The 17,607-nt window shown below is 41.4% G+C and overlaps 1 protein-coding gene across 1 annotated transcript in view; it reads right to left on the bottom strand.

Moving 5' to 3' along the window:
* Positions 1-17,607, bottom strand: part of LOC118799985 (phosphatase and actin regulator 3-like) — a 106,673-nt gene that overhangs the window by 45,236 nt on the left and 43,830 nt on the right. Inside the window, exons 2-3 of the mRNA XM_036560132.1 lie at positions 6,232-6,393; positions 2,444-2,518 (exon numbers count right to left, since the gene is read on the bottom strand). Of these exons, the coding sequence (XP_036416025.1) occupies positions 2,444-2,518; positions 6,232-6,393 (237 nt within the window). The remainder of the gene's footprint in view (positions 1-2,443; positions 2,519-6,231; positions 6,394-17,607) is intronic.

Raw genomic sequence — 17,607 nt, 5'->3', positions numbered from 1 at the left:
GTAGTGTGAAATTATGACGAATGTCGAGTTGGATTGATGTAAAAGTCGCATGAATTTGAAATCTTGCTGTTCAGACTGAGTCGTATTGCCGCAGATTGGATTTCAGCACCACATATCAAAGCGTCTCAAATCAAAATACAAAAGTCAAAATACGTTATTGGAGGAGCTGTTACCCCTTGTGTGGTGTTCAGGTCTGTGGGACCCATTTTCAATGTTTACCAAAAGAAAAAAAATGATGTGATTTATTATTATTTCAGCCTCAGATTTCTTGGTCTTTGCTCATTTTCTGAGAAGAACATATAAAATAACCCATTTTCAGTGTCTTCACTCTGTTCACCCCCCACACATTTATATTACACATGTGGTGTTGGGTGAACCCACGGGGAGTAAAAGTGTGGAGGTGCTGTGTCCTTCACTCTGTTCTCCTCCTACAGGGCCTGCTGTTAGTGTTTGCGTATGTGTGTGTGTGTGTGTGTGTGTGTGTGTGTGTGTGTGTGTGAGGGTGGACAACATGGACAGGCTGCTGACTGGTTACAGCTGCTAAAGGAGAACTCTACACGGGACACTTGATATTATACGTGATATTTTAAACATCTGGTATTTTTACATAAATTGTTAAGCGTCTCAAATCGGAAATTAAAACGTCAGATTAGTGTGAGGTGGAGGTCAGTCTTGACGCTGCAACAAAATCAGCTGTGTTTAATGTTATCATAAGTTTTAAGTCTTGGATCTTGCAAATAGTGACGTGGCAGGGGCACGAGAGAGAGCAAGTGGGCGAGCACACGCGTGCGGCACGATAGAGAGAGAGGGAGGGGGAGAGAGAGAGAGAGAGAGAGAGAGAGAGAGAGAGAGAATGCGTGAGCGCCTGAAATCTCTGTAAAAAAGGAAAAACTGCTCCACTTTAAAGGAATAATCATTATAACTAAACAACGTAAACTGACTGTTTTAATGTTATTAATATTTAATATTACTTAGTATAATAATATCGAGTGTAACAGTGATGTAAGGAAATGTGTAGAGGACTTTAAAATTGGCTTTATTGAAGAAGCATGAATCTTTTTTTTTTCCCTTTCTTTGCTTCCTGTTACAGCGGATTCTTATTTTTGTTTTGTTTTTTATGGTTTAATTCAATCAATGATGCTGAATCACTGCCTGTTTTGTTGATGTGTGAATCTTTATGCTAAATAATAAAGTAGCTGCACATTTTACAGGTCAATTATAAAAACACTGAGTGATGATCTGCCAGAATATACAGTTCTACAGTGAACTGAGCTAAATCCCAGATCTTTACACGCCCAGCCAAAGTGTCTTCCCCTCTGTACGTCTACAGAGTTGAGAGGTAAAAAGGTTTCTCTGCGTGTAAATTTCCACCAGGTGCATGATGGGAAATGATCTGAGAAATCTGGTTGCAGTCTTTCAAATAGTGACCCTGCAAGATCCCCAGTCTTTAGAATCACACTCTGTGACTAAAAACGGGGACATCGTCTTTAGATGTCTTTTCAAAGTCCTTTCAAAGTCTTCTAGTGTATGATTAGCATTAACCAGTTGCTAATAACGATATGATTCCAATGTCACTATGCATCCCTAACCTTTATTTAAAAGGCTAACAAGCAGTAGTAGCTTTATTAACCTTTTCAACTCCTTGGGACCACCGGTGGTTCCAAAACGCACTTCGTCATATTCTTCATAACTTTAATATTTCATAAGCTACATTCTAAAGATGGGGGTCACATGAGAGTCAAATAGATGGGTGATGTCATTTTAAACGCTTATAATAAAAGAAGCTGAACTCACAATTTTTTTGTCTACTGAAAGTCGACCCATTTTTCCACAAATCTGGGCTATAAACTATAAACAGATGGCGTCTCTTCAGTGATCTGCTCTGTACAAATTATTTTTATAAAATAATACAAAGAGCGTCTGAGATTTTTGGCTTTCAGCAGTAAATTGTAAGCATATAGAATTACGCATATGATCATAAAAACACGTTCTGTTAATTTGAGGGGAGTTTTTACAAAAAACCAAAACAAATTTACATTTATTTCATGCAGTTACTGAATAATTTGCTTTACGATTTAGGCATGTAAATTCAGATGGATAAACGAAAATGTACCCAGGAGAATAAGGGGTTAATTTGGCACTGCTTTGCTGAACTATCCCTTTAATGCCACCACGGTGATAACTGGCAAATTATTTACACAGAACTATTTATCAGAAAGGCCTGTCTGTGTTCTCTCAGGTGAGAGGCGGCTGAACTCTGCTGCTGTCATCACTCTCTCATAAAAGCCTAACAGCTCCCCCGGTGGTCTTACAGTGTGAAATGAGCTGGCTCCAGAACTCAGTATGCTGAACGGTGGTTGGTGAGTAAGGGCTGTGAGTTATGAGCACTCAGACTGCAGCGAGGAGGAGGAGGAGGAGGAGTGTTTGTATGGCTCTTTCTCACCTGTGCTGGTCTCCGCCAGGCCTTTTCTCAACAGCTCGTCACGAGGCTGTCGCGCCGCCACTTTTCTCTCCACACCTGCAGGGGGCATCACACGGGGTTAGATGGCAAAAAACACTAATTTTGCTTGTTTTTATGGTTGTTTATCCACTTAAACTGGGGTCTTATGGCCTAGCTAGCTAACTTTAGGCTCAACTGTGAATCACTTTTTACTGGGCTGCATAATTATGACAATGCTGCATGGCTAACCTGCTCCAGGACAGGTTAAGGGAACATAACCAGTTCTGGGACCAGTCAAGCTTCTGACCAATCACCTTCTGAAGTCATTATCATCTCACTTTTTATTTCTTTGTGACTTTGTGCATCAATCACATGAAATTTGACTTGTTTTCTATGAGTGCTATTAATGTATTATAGCCAATCGAATCTTCATGCTCTCCCCAAAGTTCTCCCCAGTCACTGCTTAGCAAGCATTGCTATCCACTACTGCTTCAATTCATAGTCAGCATGCCAGTGTTTGAGCTCCAGCTGCCGTCAACATACGTTATCGGAGGAACTTCTCCTCCTACATGGCCTGCTGTTAGTGTGTCTGTGTGTGTGTGTGTGTGTGTGTGTGTATGTGTGAGGGTGGACAACATGGACAGGCTGCTGACTGGCTACAGCTGCAAAAGGAGAACCCTACGCTGGACACTTGTGATATTTTAAACATCTGGTATTTTTACATAAATTGTTATGGCTGTATTGATCTAAAAAACAATGTGGTGGGTCCACCAGACCACTGAGTAACAAACACACCAACACCACACAAGGGGTAAAGTGAGATCTGTCCCAGATGAATTAGAGCATGTCGTTTTCTAACTGTTTCCAATGTCAAAAACTTTGGAACTTTAAAAAAATATGTTGTTGTCATCAGTGGTCTGCAAATTTGGTATTTACAGCGCTCTTTTACTAAAAAACTGAAAGGCAGTGCCAAAATGGTAAAGCAGACGTCTGCTTCAATGCACTGACTCATCAAAACAGGACATAAATGGTCTGTAAACATTTGTAATCATGACTGTATGCTTAACCTAGGATGATATGGTTTAGGTTAAGTTTGCTGTGTTGTTCTTCCTCGTCTTTCAACATTTCAGCTGCCTGATTTTAACTCGGTTATGTCGCCTTCACAGGACAGAAGTTGTGCATGCCGCGAGGGGATGCATACTTTATAGTGCAGGGCTTTGCAGTATTGGTTGTGTTTATGTGAATCCAGCATTCTGGCTGATGTGTACACAGTCTTGCATTCGTGAAACAAATTAACCATGCAGACACACGCACGCATGCGCACACACACACACACACACACACACACACACACACACACACATATCAGTCGATATCAATACATATCGCGATAAATGTGGAATCATTATTGCTTTTAGGTGTAAAGGCTGATTTTGCTCCTGGGTGGTTAATTACTGTTTTAAACTTTCGTTTATGGTCAGAACAAGACAAACACTCACCAAACAGTGGAACGTTTCACCAATCTGTCAGTGGACAGTAGGGAAAGTTCACAATTTTTGTAATAGTCATAATTTAATAAAGAAAAGAGATTATTTTAGCTGTTCGGTGACGAGTGCTAAACTGTTTAGTTCCTCAACAACGTCAGCTTAGTACGAACAGCAGACATCAGCTGACTCGGTTCATCAATAATGGATCACACCGCTTCACTGCCATCACTCCTACTGCATCCATGTCAACATATGGAATATACAGCGTGGAGTTTAGCAACGTTTCGGATGCTGCTAAAGTGTATTTGTTGACTCATTTCACTCCTTTATCATTTTCGCAGTACGAGTTTCCACAATAAACACATCGTTGCAATGACAGAACAGATCAAACTGAGTGCTTCACTGTGCTGACATTGAACACTGCTGCTCTCCCAGATTGGAGACAAGTAAGGTCATTTAACTAAACACCTAATTACAATGTTATTTAAAACAAGTTGTTTGATTAAGAATCACTGGGAAAAAATTGGGCCCTTGGAATCATCCGAATCGCCCCCAACTTTACGGCACCCCTGGAAATTTATGTGCTTTTTAACACAGCAAATCAAAAGCAGGATATTTATTCCTCGCTTTCTTTTCCCCACATGGTGGGAGTATTTTCCAACAAGCGCCCGAACCAAATGAAGCTGTATGCACCAGTTAACTATCTGGTATATACAACCTTCTGATGAGCTTCAGATGCTGCATTACACTATGTAAACTAACGTTAGTCATAACTACACTGTAAGAACTGGTCTGTCATTGCTTAAGTGATAGTGATAGAAAATAAATTCACTAGTTTTACTTAAGGCAAAAACTTACTTTGATTGAAAGAATGGTTCAATGTAGGGCTGGGCGAAAAAACGCTAACAATAATGATCACAATATAACTTTCCTCGATAGAAATATATGAAATTTTTGATAAATGTTTGATACAATAGAGCATTTTAACACTTCCACGTTCTAGCGACAGCCCTGGTGGTGTTTTCTACTGCAAGGAAAGCAACACCGCTCTGCTGTCGCCACAAGAGGGCGCACTTCCGAGTTTTTAGAGATGATTAGAGAGGGAAGGGTCAAGGAGTTAAATGAGTCGCCAAATATACTTTAGCAACGTCCATGCTAGATACAGCCCTGATTTAAACGAAAGTAAACTGAAGACACTGTGTGTCTGTGTGCCATTGGAGAGCGGGAGAACTCTAGCTTCTCAGGCTAGCTGTTTTTAGCAGCTGGCTAACTTGAAGCAGTGCTCTGTCACTCACACAGTACGGCGAACTGATGTTACTGTAGATCAAACAAGACAAAAAAGCACTGATTTCAGTTTAAATGTACCTAAAAGGAGGACTCAGTTTGTCTGGTGTGAGAGATTCACACTGCAGTTAATGCTTTTACACAGCGAGCGTCAGATATGTTGCGGTTCACCCCTCAAACTCTCAAACTACTGAGACAGAATAGAGAAATCCAGTCGTCGCTAGCTGCTGTCTGAATACTGTGATATGCTCTGATATGGATGTGGTGGAGTGACGGCAGTAAGGCTGTATGATCCATCACTGACGTACTGAGCCAGCTGATGTCTGCAGTTCGTACTAAGTTGATGTTTGACAAACTAAACAGTTTAGCGCTCGTCAGCAGACAGCTAAAAACAATGTTTTCTTTATTAAATTACGAATATTACAAAAACTGTGGCCGTGCTTTTCCAGCTGGTAAAAACAGCCAACCAGAAACTTTCTCCCACTGTCCCATGACAGATTTGTAAAACGTGCCATTGGTTTGTGAGTGTTTGTTGTGTTCAGACCATAAAAGATATTTTTAAGATAGTTTAAAACAGTAATTAACCACCCAGGAGCAAAAAAAAAAATCAGCCTTTAAACCTAAAGGAAATAATGATTTGACATTTATTGCGATATGTATTGAACGATATGAAATTTTTTATCACGATAACATTTTTGACCATATCGCCCAGCCCTAGTTCAAAGTACTTAGGTTAAATAAAACTAATTAATTTAGTCATTTTTAAGGTTTTAAGCTTTTTTCAGTGTAGAGTACTTTCCCTCCTTTCATGTACTGTCCGGTCAACAAGTGGGTCTACGCTGCAAGTGCACTGCGGATTTGCATGAAGCTGTTTTTCAGTTTGACAATAGCCTGCAGACTTTATTAATTATGACTATAATCAGTTAAAATCAATCCTCTTTTTCCAGTCAGGTTGCCGAATCACCACCTTCAGACTGCATTTCTACACCCCTTGTGTCAGCGCATTTGGAGTTCCCTCACCTGTAGAGCCTTGCCTTAACTTCTCATTTTTCTTTTTCCTCCACTTCCAGGGCTTGAAGATGCGGCCCAGGCTGGCCAGCTTGCTGTTGCGGCGGATGGGGGGCGTCCGGACCCCCGTCACCAGGCAACCGGAGTGAAGGGTCCTCTGCTGCTCCATAACATCTAGAAGAGGGAAACGGACTGAGTGAAAACCACAGCTACAGAAACCGCGAAAGGCAGAGCAGCGGGAACCTTTCTTTCGTAAGAAGCCCAGATGATGGTGAATGACAAGTGCCACATAAAAAAAACCTCTTTAAAAAGGAGTCATTAAATTAATCTCAGTATACTTGAGTGAAAACCACTCTACCCAGAGGATTCTCGCACAGAGGAGACATCATATCTGGGTCATCTCCCTGCGGCTACGCTTTTGTTGTAATTAACCCATTGGACTGAAATAGTCTTACCACAGAAACGACAGTGTCTTTGCAAGAATCAGCGAGCGTGCGCTGCTCAGAAGGAACCTGGGAGGAAAAAAAAAAAACTCGATCCTGCAAGCATGTGGATTCCTTAATCACCATCAGACTGGAGTGAAAGGCTCTTACTGTCTCACAGCCCTGCATGCTGACCGCTTCACAAAAGTGAACACCGTGATTTTCTCCCTTTCCGCCAGTGAAAGACTCTGTTCACTGGCCGGTGCAGAAGGGACGCATTGTGTCTGACTCACATGGCCCAGACAGACTCCTCCAGCGCATCTAAACAAACCAACCAACCACTTCAAATACATCGAAACACCACTTTATTTTAAAAAATAAATCAAATACACTCAATATATCAAACTGACACAGTCCCCCCCCCAACACTAATGTAATGAGCCAAGAAATGTTTGCCTCTTTAGTGTGCACTGGAGCCACGAGGCTAAAGCAGATAATAATATGACGTTATCTATAAAACTGGACAAAAGTATCGACAAAATTCAGGCTTTAATACGGCTAATATTGTTGTTTTGACTTTATGACATATTTTTGTCCACATATATGGGTCACTCTACAGAAATGTCCACTTTTCTATCTCTCCATAGGTGTCACTGGTGTTACTGATCCTCATTGGTGTTACACATAATAAAGGAACACCAGAGACGTTTTAAATGAACAATGCATTTTACAAAACGGCTGCTACAGAGCATCAAACCACATGTTGTCCATCATGGAATATCCACTAAAATATGTAATTTAATCCATTTGTATTCTATTTTTTCACAATTACCTCAGAATAAAGTCGGTCACACCAGTGACTTCAGCTAAGAGCTTCATATGAAATCATGAGCTAAATGAGAAAATCTCTGATAACTGAAAGACACAGTGGACTCACCATGTGCTTTTCTTCATAGATCTTCAGAAAACAGGTAAAAGGAAGTTGTGATGTCATCAGTGTGACTTTTATTTCAAAATATGAGACTTTTTGTTACGCAGTAACACCAGTGACACGACTCCTGGGGACCACAACTTTCATTATATATTTTATAATATTTATTTGATATTTGTTTTCTTTATGTTATTTAAATCATATATTTCATAGTCATGTATAGATTATTGCAGTTAAAATTGCAACATTTTTTACCTGAAAATATGGCCTCAGCCTTTACGCATGACTGTGAGGATGAGCTTTGGTGGTGCTTGGAATTCTATATGATTGATTTAAAAACCAATATTGCTGATTTGAGGCAGAAGAAGGTGTAATTCTTAAAATAACGTATTGTTTTCTTTTAAAATATTACAAAATTGTAACCCTAACATGTTTTTCAAGTGTAATATATCTGTAAATGCTAGGGACACAAAGTTGCATGTTTCTGTAGAATGACCCATATAACAGTATGTCATACAGTGTCACAAACCACATGAGCAAGTATGTTTGACTTTACTTAAATGAGATTTCTACAGATTTTCCGCACAAATAAGCGAATAAAGTATAAACAAACTCATTTAGGGTGGTCTGATGTGCTGATTTGGAGTGGTCTGATGACAGAAATGCTCCACTTTAGAGAAAATTACAGAGTCAAAACTGTTCACAGTGGGCGTGATAGGAACCAGACATCTGAAACGCTCACTGCCTTTAAAAGCTACATCACAGAAAGTTATTGTATGAGTTGATTATGAAACTACAGCCTGATGCTTTATGCATTGTTTTATAATAGATTTGAGACAATGTTTTGGCCTTATATCTTGTTTTTTAAACCCATTAATGGTGGAGAGATGCATGCAGGGCATTCTAAAGCCCCAAAGATGACGTTTTTCGGAATAAAACTATTTTACCTTCACCAACAATCCAGATCGCTGCTGTCGGAAGAAAACCTCATATCTCCAGTTTTGTCGTTTTTCAGTTTTTAACATAATGTGAAAGTACATGTTGTCCTCTACATTGTGTGTAAATTTCATAATGAATGGACCAAAAGAAACGACCCAAAATGACTTGGGAAAAAAGTCTGGTTCCATTGACTTACATTAGAAGTAAAGTAGGTTTTCTCCTTCTCCTCTAAAGTCACCATTTTGGAGATACGAGGTTTTCCGACAGCAGCTATATAAAAACCCTTGTGTGGCTTCACTTGATAGCAAATAAAAAGGCTATAATTGTGCAGACATTGGGATCCCTGGTTCCTATCACCACCACTGTAAAGAAAAAGAGTTGGTTTCTCTACAATAAACCATTCCACATCAAACCACCCAGAATGACTTTGATCTCAATAACTGAATTATAAGGTAATTTGGAAAACTCGCTGGAAATCCCCTTTAAATTTTGTTCAGCACAGTCTTTTTTGGTGTCTACTGTCCGTCCTCTAAATTTAACCTCAAGCGCTTCGTTCAGCCGGTTTGGCAACGCGTAGAAGAGGTCTTTTATTAAAACTTGGCAGGAAAAAATGGTGGAATTCTTCTTTAACAACTTGACACAGATTAAAGCAGGCGTGATTTACACATGCAGTTAGCATGACAGTAATTACTGGGACACAAGCTTCCAGTTCTTGTTAGCTACATTGCTAAAGAAGCAGACTTCAGACACTAAACATGTCTTGCTTGATCGACTGCATTTGGGGCAAAGATTTTGCTCCTAACTATTGCTTTTAAATTACTCCTCGAAACACGTCGGCTCTAATTTGGCCCTGGCCTTCGTATACAGAGCCTAAATCGCCCAAATCACTTTCCCAAGCCTCACTCAGAGATTATCCTAATCCATGTCGTTCGGCAGTCGTATGCGTCAGTCTGGAAGACAGACATCCGCCGGCTTGATCGCAGTCAAAAGACAGGCAGCTCTAGACTCTCGGGGGGCTTCTGAGACAGAGAAAGGATTGGGCCTTGTGAGCGAGCTGCACCACAGGACCCGGCACAGTGGATGGGGCGGGGTTGGGGGGGTGCTCAACAGCACTGCTGCACGAGGAGGCCTGGGAGGCAGCGAGGACAGAAATAGGCCCTCCCACGCAGTCTGACGGAGACACAGCACTGACACTTCAGGGACGGCGCAGATGAGCCGTGGGCTGCGCCACGAGCGCTGGGTTCTATCTCTGTCTCTGGCTCTGCATTAATGTCACACCTACTGGCTCGAAAAAACAACACCTGCTCAAACCTGATGATAGATGGAAACGTAAGAAAACACAGACCACTTTGCGAAAGCTGCAGGACTGTCTCTGACCTGGTCACAGCTATTAATGCAGTATTAGTTGTGCATTATGATATTAAGCATCGATGCTGTTTATTTTTAAAATATTCAGTTCATTATCTTAATCCATAACTGTAGGAAGATTACAGTTACAGCTGGACAGCATATCCTCACTGTCCAAACAAAGTATCTCCATTTTTGTTGATTTTTATTTTTCTACTGCATTTGAACACAGCAGCTGCGTTTACATTGTGTGAAAATTTCCTGGACCAATAGAAATGATCGAAAATCACTCGGAATAAAACCTCTTCACATTAACTTACATTAATAGTTAAGAGTGTTTTGCTCATTGTCCATTTTACACCCCCTTTTACCCTCTTCTTCAGTGGTCAGGACCCCCATGGACCCTCACAGAGCAGGTACTATTTGGGTGGTGGATCATTCTCAGCACTGCAGTAACACTGACGTGGTGGTGGTGTGTTAGTGTGTGTTGTGCTGGTCTGAGTGAATCAGACACAGCAGCGCTGCTGGAGTTTTTAAACACCTCAGTGTCACTGCTGGACTGAGAATAGTCCACCAACCAAAAATATCCAGCCAACAGCGTCCTGTGGGCAGCGTCCTGTGACCTGTGATGAAGGACTAGAGGATGACCAACACAAACTGTGGAGCAGCAGATGAGCTATCGTCTCTGACTTTACATCTACAAGGTGGACTGACAAGGTAGGAGTGTCTAATAAAGTGGACAGTGAGTGGACACAGTGTTTAAAAACTCCAGCAGCACTGCTGTGTCTGATCCACTCATACCAGCACAACACACACTAACACACCACCACCACGTCAGTGTTACTGCAGTGCTGAGAATGATCCACCACCCAAATAGTACCTGCTCTGTGAGGGTCCATGGGGGTCCTGACCACTGAAGAACAGGGTAAAAGGGGGCTAACAAAGTGTGCAGAGAAACAGATGGACTACAGTCTGTAACTGTAGAACTACAAAGTGCACCTATATAGTAAGTGGAGCTGATAAAATGGACAATGAGTGTAGAAACAAGGACATAATGGTCATAATGTTATGGCTGATCGGTGTACCTTCATGCAAAGTGAAAAGATGATGCTCCAAGGGTTCTTTAGTAAAGAAAATGGCTTTATATAGAACCATGAACACTCAAAGAACCCTTTGCATGATTAAAGGGTTCTGTGCATTGAGAAATGGTTCTTCAGATTGATGGAGAATGTGCTATAGATCAGGGTTTCTCAACCTGTGGGCCGCAGACCACCAGTGGGCCGTGAAGCACCCTCTAGTGGTCCGTGGGCCTGTACTGAGAGGGAGGCAGTAATTCGGGCTGATAACATTATTGTAAGTCATACAAACATAAGTGGAAAACTGATTAGCTTAATACTGAAAAATCTAAGAACTAAATGTTGTCGGAGTATAATCTATATAAATATTAATAGAGACGCATAAATAAAGACATCACGTTAGTGGGCTAAATTTTGGAAACCTACTGACAACCAGAAAGGCCAATCTGATTTTTTCAGGACCTAATTTTCAGCTTTTCAGTGTCAGCATTTAAGAAAAGAAAAACAAAGTTTAATTTAAAAAAAAGCTGATTTTAGTTTTTTGTGGGCTGCTATGATTTGTAGTTATACACAGGTGGGCCTTGGACTGGAATAGGTTGAGAACCTCTGCTACAGATGGTTCTATATGGAACCTTTTTAAAAAGGTTTAAGCTTTTTAAAAAGACTGTTCTTCTATTGTTACAAGCTTGACATCATAACAACAGAAGAACTCTTCTGGGTGCTGTATAGAAGCATTTTCAAAACCATCTACAGCACATTCATGCAAATTTTCCATCAGTCTAAGAACCCTTTCATGATGCAAAGAACCGTTCAATCATGCAAAGTGTTCCTTGAGTGTTCATGGTTCTATACAGAACCATTTTCTTTACCCTTGAAGAACTTTTTTTAAGAGTGTACATAATCGTTCACCAACATTTTTAGGCCCAGTCCCATTTCACCCCTCGCCCCTGCCACTGAGCCCTTAGCCCTCCGTTTTGCACGTTCACGTCTAGGGTTAGGGTGTCCCAATTCTTGTTGAGATAGAGGGGTAGGGCGAAGTTACATGACCCTCCAAACGGAGGTTTTTCAGACTCCAGACAGAGTGTTAGAGAAACAGCAAGGCGGCTGAACAAAAGACCAAAGAAACCCACAAATGTGAGAATTTTCTCTCTTAAAAAATTACGAAAACCACTGTATTCTCTTAGTTTAATGTCGTTTCAGTGTATTTTGGTCGTTTTCTTCATAACAAGCATAAAAAAAAAAAATCACTAATAGCATGCTAGCTAGCTAGCTTAATTTCCCGTTCCACCTTAAATAGTCCAGCAGTTCTGATGCCTGAAGCACCAGAATGTAACTGCTGCACCATTTAAGGTGGAACAGGAAAATTTGAACAAGAAGCTGGTGAATATCTGACTTCAGCTTCATATCACTGAAGAATTAGGGGTGGGCGATAATAAATAATTGCCCCCCTCTTTGAAGGCATATGATGCCCTAAATGTAACTAAAGCCCAGCAGTGAGGAGCTGAACTCTACCCTCCTCTGCTGTCACTGCAGACTAGCAGGGTCGCCTACAGAGCAGCGCTGGTAGCTGTTAATGAAGTGATGCTCTTTTTATTTGAGGGTCCCATTTCAGAGGGAAGATTTCAACCACTACCCTTTGTAACTCAGTTCCAAGAGGTTAGGGTGACTCTCGAAAACAAGGTAGGGGTAAAAAGAAGAAATGGGACTGGGCCTAAATACGTCGCAGGGCGTATCGCAATTGCAATATGTAGCAGCATAATCAGAATATATTTTGTCCATATCATTCAGCCCTAGTTACAGCATCCCTCTTATTTAGCCAGGAGAGGATGAGCAGTGGAAGCAGCATTCGCTTTTCTAGCAAGCTGCTCTTTCTACTCTCAGTGACCCCTCATCTGCTCAACAGTGGCTTAGCCAGCCGCTAATCCTGTTAAATCATCCAGGCTCGCTCAGGTTTGTCTACACTTTACCCATAATAAGAATAACATGCTTCGCTGAGCAAGGATCAACAGCATCACCGCTGCTAATTACCTCACAGAGGTAATGACTGCAAATCCCGAGCGCCAGCCTTGAATACGAATGCATGTATTACGCTGCACTCTATTTAAAACATATTACGAAACTACTCAAGCTACAGCGGCGCACTATGAAGGCCAGGATTGCTGGGGTTGATTCTTTTCACTGGTCGAGGGGGTGGGGGGTGGGGGGGTGGATGCTGTGCCCCTTGGCCCTAAACGATGAGAAGCAGGTCAAGCGGCTCAAGTCTGGTCCGCCCGACTAAACCAGCAGTGCAGAATCCAGGTCAAGCCTTTTAGTTGCTGCAGCTAGCGCGCGCACCCTGGGTCAGACTCCCGTTGCCATGGTTACTGCTCCGGATGCTGCAGAAAAGCCCCTCGGAGGCAAAGGAGCACGAAAGCATGAGAGGAAAAAAAAAAAAACGGGGGGTTGCTGGGCGGACAGGGAGGCTGTTGCCACGCAGAGTGACAAGGAAGCCCGCCGCAGCCAATCAGAAGGCAGCAATGCATAATGCAAGTCAGGCATCCCTCTATTTTTAATCCGAGCATGGTCTGGGGATGTTGTTGTGAAAAATTGATCACAGTGTGTTGGGGAACAGCTGGAGAAGACATGAAATCAGTGGGTTTTTAGTGCACTGCCTTAGTGCACTGCCTCCAAAATGCAACGCAAAGCGCTTGGGCTGCACAGAGAGACATATGCATGGCAAATCTGTGCTCTCAGCCTGATGTGATGCACAGCGTGCGCTCACAGCAGGATAAACATTTTAGCCCAAAAAATAAAGTCTCTCACACATGCTTGCTCCCTGCTTTTGTATCTGACCTTTTCATTAATGCAATGCACTATTAATGCAAAGTACTACATCTAAAGGTCATTTACCAATGTTCTGCACCAACAGCACTTCAGTTCCCCACAAATAAATGATAGTGCATGGGCAACTGCCCATTGCAAAGGCATATATATATCGCTGTGGTCGGAAAACAAACCTCATATCATATCATTTTTCCGTTTTTGACATAATTGGAAAATGCCTGGTGCCCTTTACAGTGTGTGTAAATTTCATGATGAATGGACAAAAAGAAACGGCACAAAATGACATACAAAAAAATTCTGCTTCCATTGACTTACATTAAAAATATAGTAGGTTTTTTCCTTCTCCTGTAAAGTTACCATTTTGGAGATACAAGGTTTTGGTCAGACAGCAGCAATATACACACACACACACACACACACACACACACACACACACACACATACATACATACATATATATATACACACACACACACACACACACACACATATACATATTTATATAATAGCATTTAGATCCATTAATAGCGCATTGCATTAATAAAAAGGTCAGATACAAAAGCAGGAGCAAGCATGTGAGAGAGACTGTATTCTTCTTTGGGCTAAAATGTTCATCCTGCTGTGAGCGCATGCTGCATGCTACACTTATATACTTAGTATCTTGCAATAAGTAGTTGTTTTCCAGAAATACTGACTCAGTAAATCTAAATAATGATATTTACTCAAATTATTGACTTGGTATCCTGAAATAATTACCTATTGTCTCGAACATTTGACACAGCAACTCAAAATGTCATATACTGAGATAATGACATGTTCAAAATGTTGACTTAGTATCGTGAAATAATTCCTTTTATTTCCACAAAAATGTGACTATTTTCTAAAATATCAACACAGCATCTTAAATGCAATGTGTTGTTTTTTAAAGTTGACATAGTATCAATGAAATAATGACCACTTAAAACAAATACTGCATTCCTAAATAAACTGACAAGAAGTCATTACGTTTAATACTGAAATAATGACTTTTTTCTCTTTACTTCTTTAATTAATTATTTTCTATCTTTGACATCTGACTTGCCATCCTTTGCCATCCTATTTTCTCCAAAGAATGACTTGTTACTTGACTTTCTCTTAATAACTCAATCTAAAAGTCATTATTTCGGGATATCAAGTCATTATTTTCAGAAATGAAGTCATGATTTACTTCGAGATACTAAGTCAAAGTTTGGACACACCGCAGTCAGAAACAGAACAGGTGACTCTTCCTCCTCTCTCTGGCGGGAATTTGCTTCCATTCAGAGAGAAAGTGGAAATGAAGTGCATGAAAACAGAAGTTTTAAGTCAGCCTACTTTAAATGCAGTCAGCGCTGATACTTGTAACGCAACTCAGCTGCAGCTCAGCGCGTCACGAACAGAGCGAAACTCAAACAGCTCAAACAGTCAAACGACTTTCTTCAACTCCTTTAACATCAGCAGACAGACCTACAGACAGACCTACTGACAGACCTACAGACAGAGAACCGCTCCACACAGCACAGCGCACTCACGTGTCATCTCCAGCCTCTCCTCAAACACTGAAGTTCAGAGCGCCTTCTCTCCGGGAAGCCCTTAACTGGGAACCTCACTCTTCCTCGGCTGCGTTCACTTCAGCTGATCCTCAGGCGCGGGGGGCTCGGGTACGCCCCTCACTCCCTCCTGCTCTCCCTCTCCCTCTCCCTCTCCCTCTCTCTCTCTCTCTCTCTCTCTCTCTCTCTCTCTCTCGAGTGAGGACAGCAGATCTTTGTTGTGAAGAATCCCTCTTGAATATTCTCCCCGGAGCGAGATCAGCACGGACGACATTGCAGTCTGCGCGAGCCGTCAGCAAACCCTCGCGCTCGTGCACGCTCACCGCACCCTGCGGCCCTGGAGGAGCCCATATCATCCGCGCGCGTTCAAGAGCGCATGCACGCTGTTTTCCTACGGAGCCCCGCTGGTGACATCCTGTATAAATAAAAATAGTGCGTGGCCACGCCTTATTAATGCGTGGGAACGAGATCCTAATGTGTGGCCACGACTTAGTATGGCGTGGGAATGAGATGATCAAGTCGTGGCCACGCATTATTTTTATTTATACAGGAGGTCACCAGCAGGGCTCCCTAGGTTTTCCTTCTAGCCTAGCAAGAGAGGCCTGTTGTTTTCTGTGCAGCAGCGAGAAACTGAACTTACTCTGCATGACCCAAATATCCACTTCTAATTAGTAAATTAAGCTACTTTAATACATTACTATGTATTATATACTTCAAAAATACCTGCACTCAAAAATAACTCGTCTTGGATAGTGTATTATATTAATAGACTGATATTTGTGTTGAATGTGTTACCATATTACAAGTTGATTTTTCTATTAAAAACACAAAAACCCTATACTAACATACTAAATAATATGTCAAAAATAGTACATCATTATTAGAAGTACCATTCATTAGTATTAGTGTAATAGTATGTGTAGTATATGGGGTTTGGGAACAGCTTCAGGCTTTCTTAGTACCTCTGAAAAAAAAAGTAAGAGCTAGGTAGCAGCTTAGGTTGGTATGTCACAAATGAGCTTGAACCTATCACGGTGCAATATACTAAAATATGCTAATGAGAGGATTACAAAGCTTGCACTCAGCCAGTGTAGAGGACAGAACTGGTAGTGAGAAATACAGAATTACCACTCTGTAATGTTTTCCAGGGATCCAACACGCTAGAGGGCGCTCCCGAGCGAGTCCAGAATAAAAGGGTTGAGATGAAGCATTTGTGCAAAATCATAGTTTATAAATACTCAAACACTTTCACTATAAAATAATACATTCATTGAACACAGAACAGCACAAAACATTTAACACTGCTGTTATATTTTAAGAGGTTTTGAACTCGAGTGCGCTTCATGTACGTCCACTGAACTTGTAAGTGCTTCATGTACGTCCACTGAACTTGTAAGTGCTTCATGTACGTCCATGACGTCTGTGAGGGCGAACAGCCAATGAGCTGCTCCGCTCACCGACCAATCAGCACTCACTGGGAGTAATGTAATACTATCAGCCGGCTGCCTGAAATCCATTTGCTGCAGAAAAAAAGGAAACAATCAAGTGAGTTTTCTTTGCTTTTTTAGTGAAATACATCCTCCTACCTTCTAAAATTAAAGGAAAGTTCTGGGCGAGTGATTAGAAACTATTTTAACTTTTCGTTTTTAGCCGCTGAGCTTCATTTATTGAGGACTCGCTCGCGGGCGCCCTTTGCAGTCATGTTTTTGATAGAATCATTGATCATTAATTCATTAATTTTCTGAACACAAAACAGCATAGTATCGGCTGGAGGGGAATAAAGCCCACCAGCGATGAGCTGTGGAGCAGAAGAACTGCCTTTTCTGGAGCGAGGGAGCTCTGTTCAATACCTTTAGGATGAGTTGGAGTGGCGTTTGTGATGCAGAACTAATCATCCAATAACAGTACCTAATCTCACTAAAAATGCTCTTGCGGCTGAATCCAATCAAATCCTCACAGCAATGTTCCAACTTCTAACGTAAAGCCTTCCCAGAAGAATAGGCTACAGCGGGGGGAAATTTTTTTATCAATTTCTGCATAATTCAGTGGTTGAGATGTAAACAAAAGTCATCCAGAGTGGTTTAAGGTAAAATGGTTTATTGTAGAGAAACCTATCAACTCAGATTTCCTTACAGTGGCAGTGATAGGAACCAGGGGTCAAGACGTCTACAACACCAAAGTAGCCATTTTATTTGCGATCTAAAACGACCAGTGAACCTGCATGCTTCTGAGTTTCTATATGTAATATTGATAATGGTGAAATAGTGGCAAATCTGGAAAAA

This window comes from Colossoma macropomum, unplaced genomic scaffold, assembly GCF_904425465.1.
Source record: "Colossoma macropomum unplaced genomic scaffold, Colossoma_macropomum, whole genome shotgun sequence".
NCBI lineage: Eukaryota > Metazoa > Chordata > Actinopteri > Characiformes > Serrasalmidae > Colossoma > Colossoma macropomum.
Note: the sequence above shows the minus strand (reverse complement) of the source record. Positions and strands in the feature narration are given on the sequence as shown.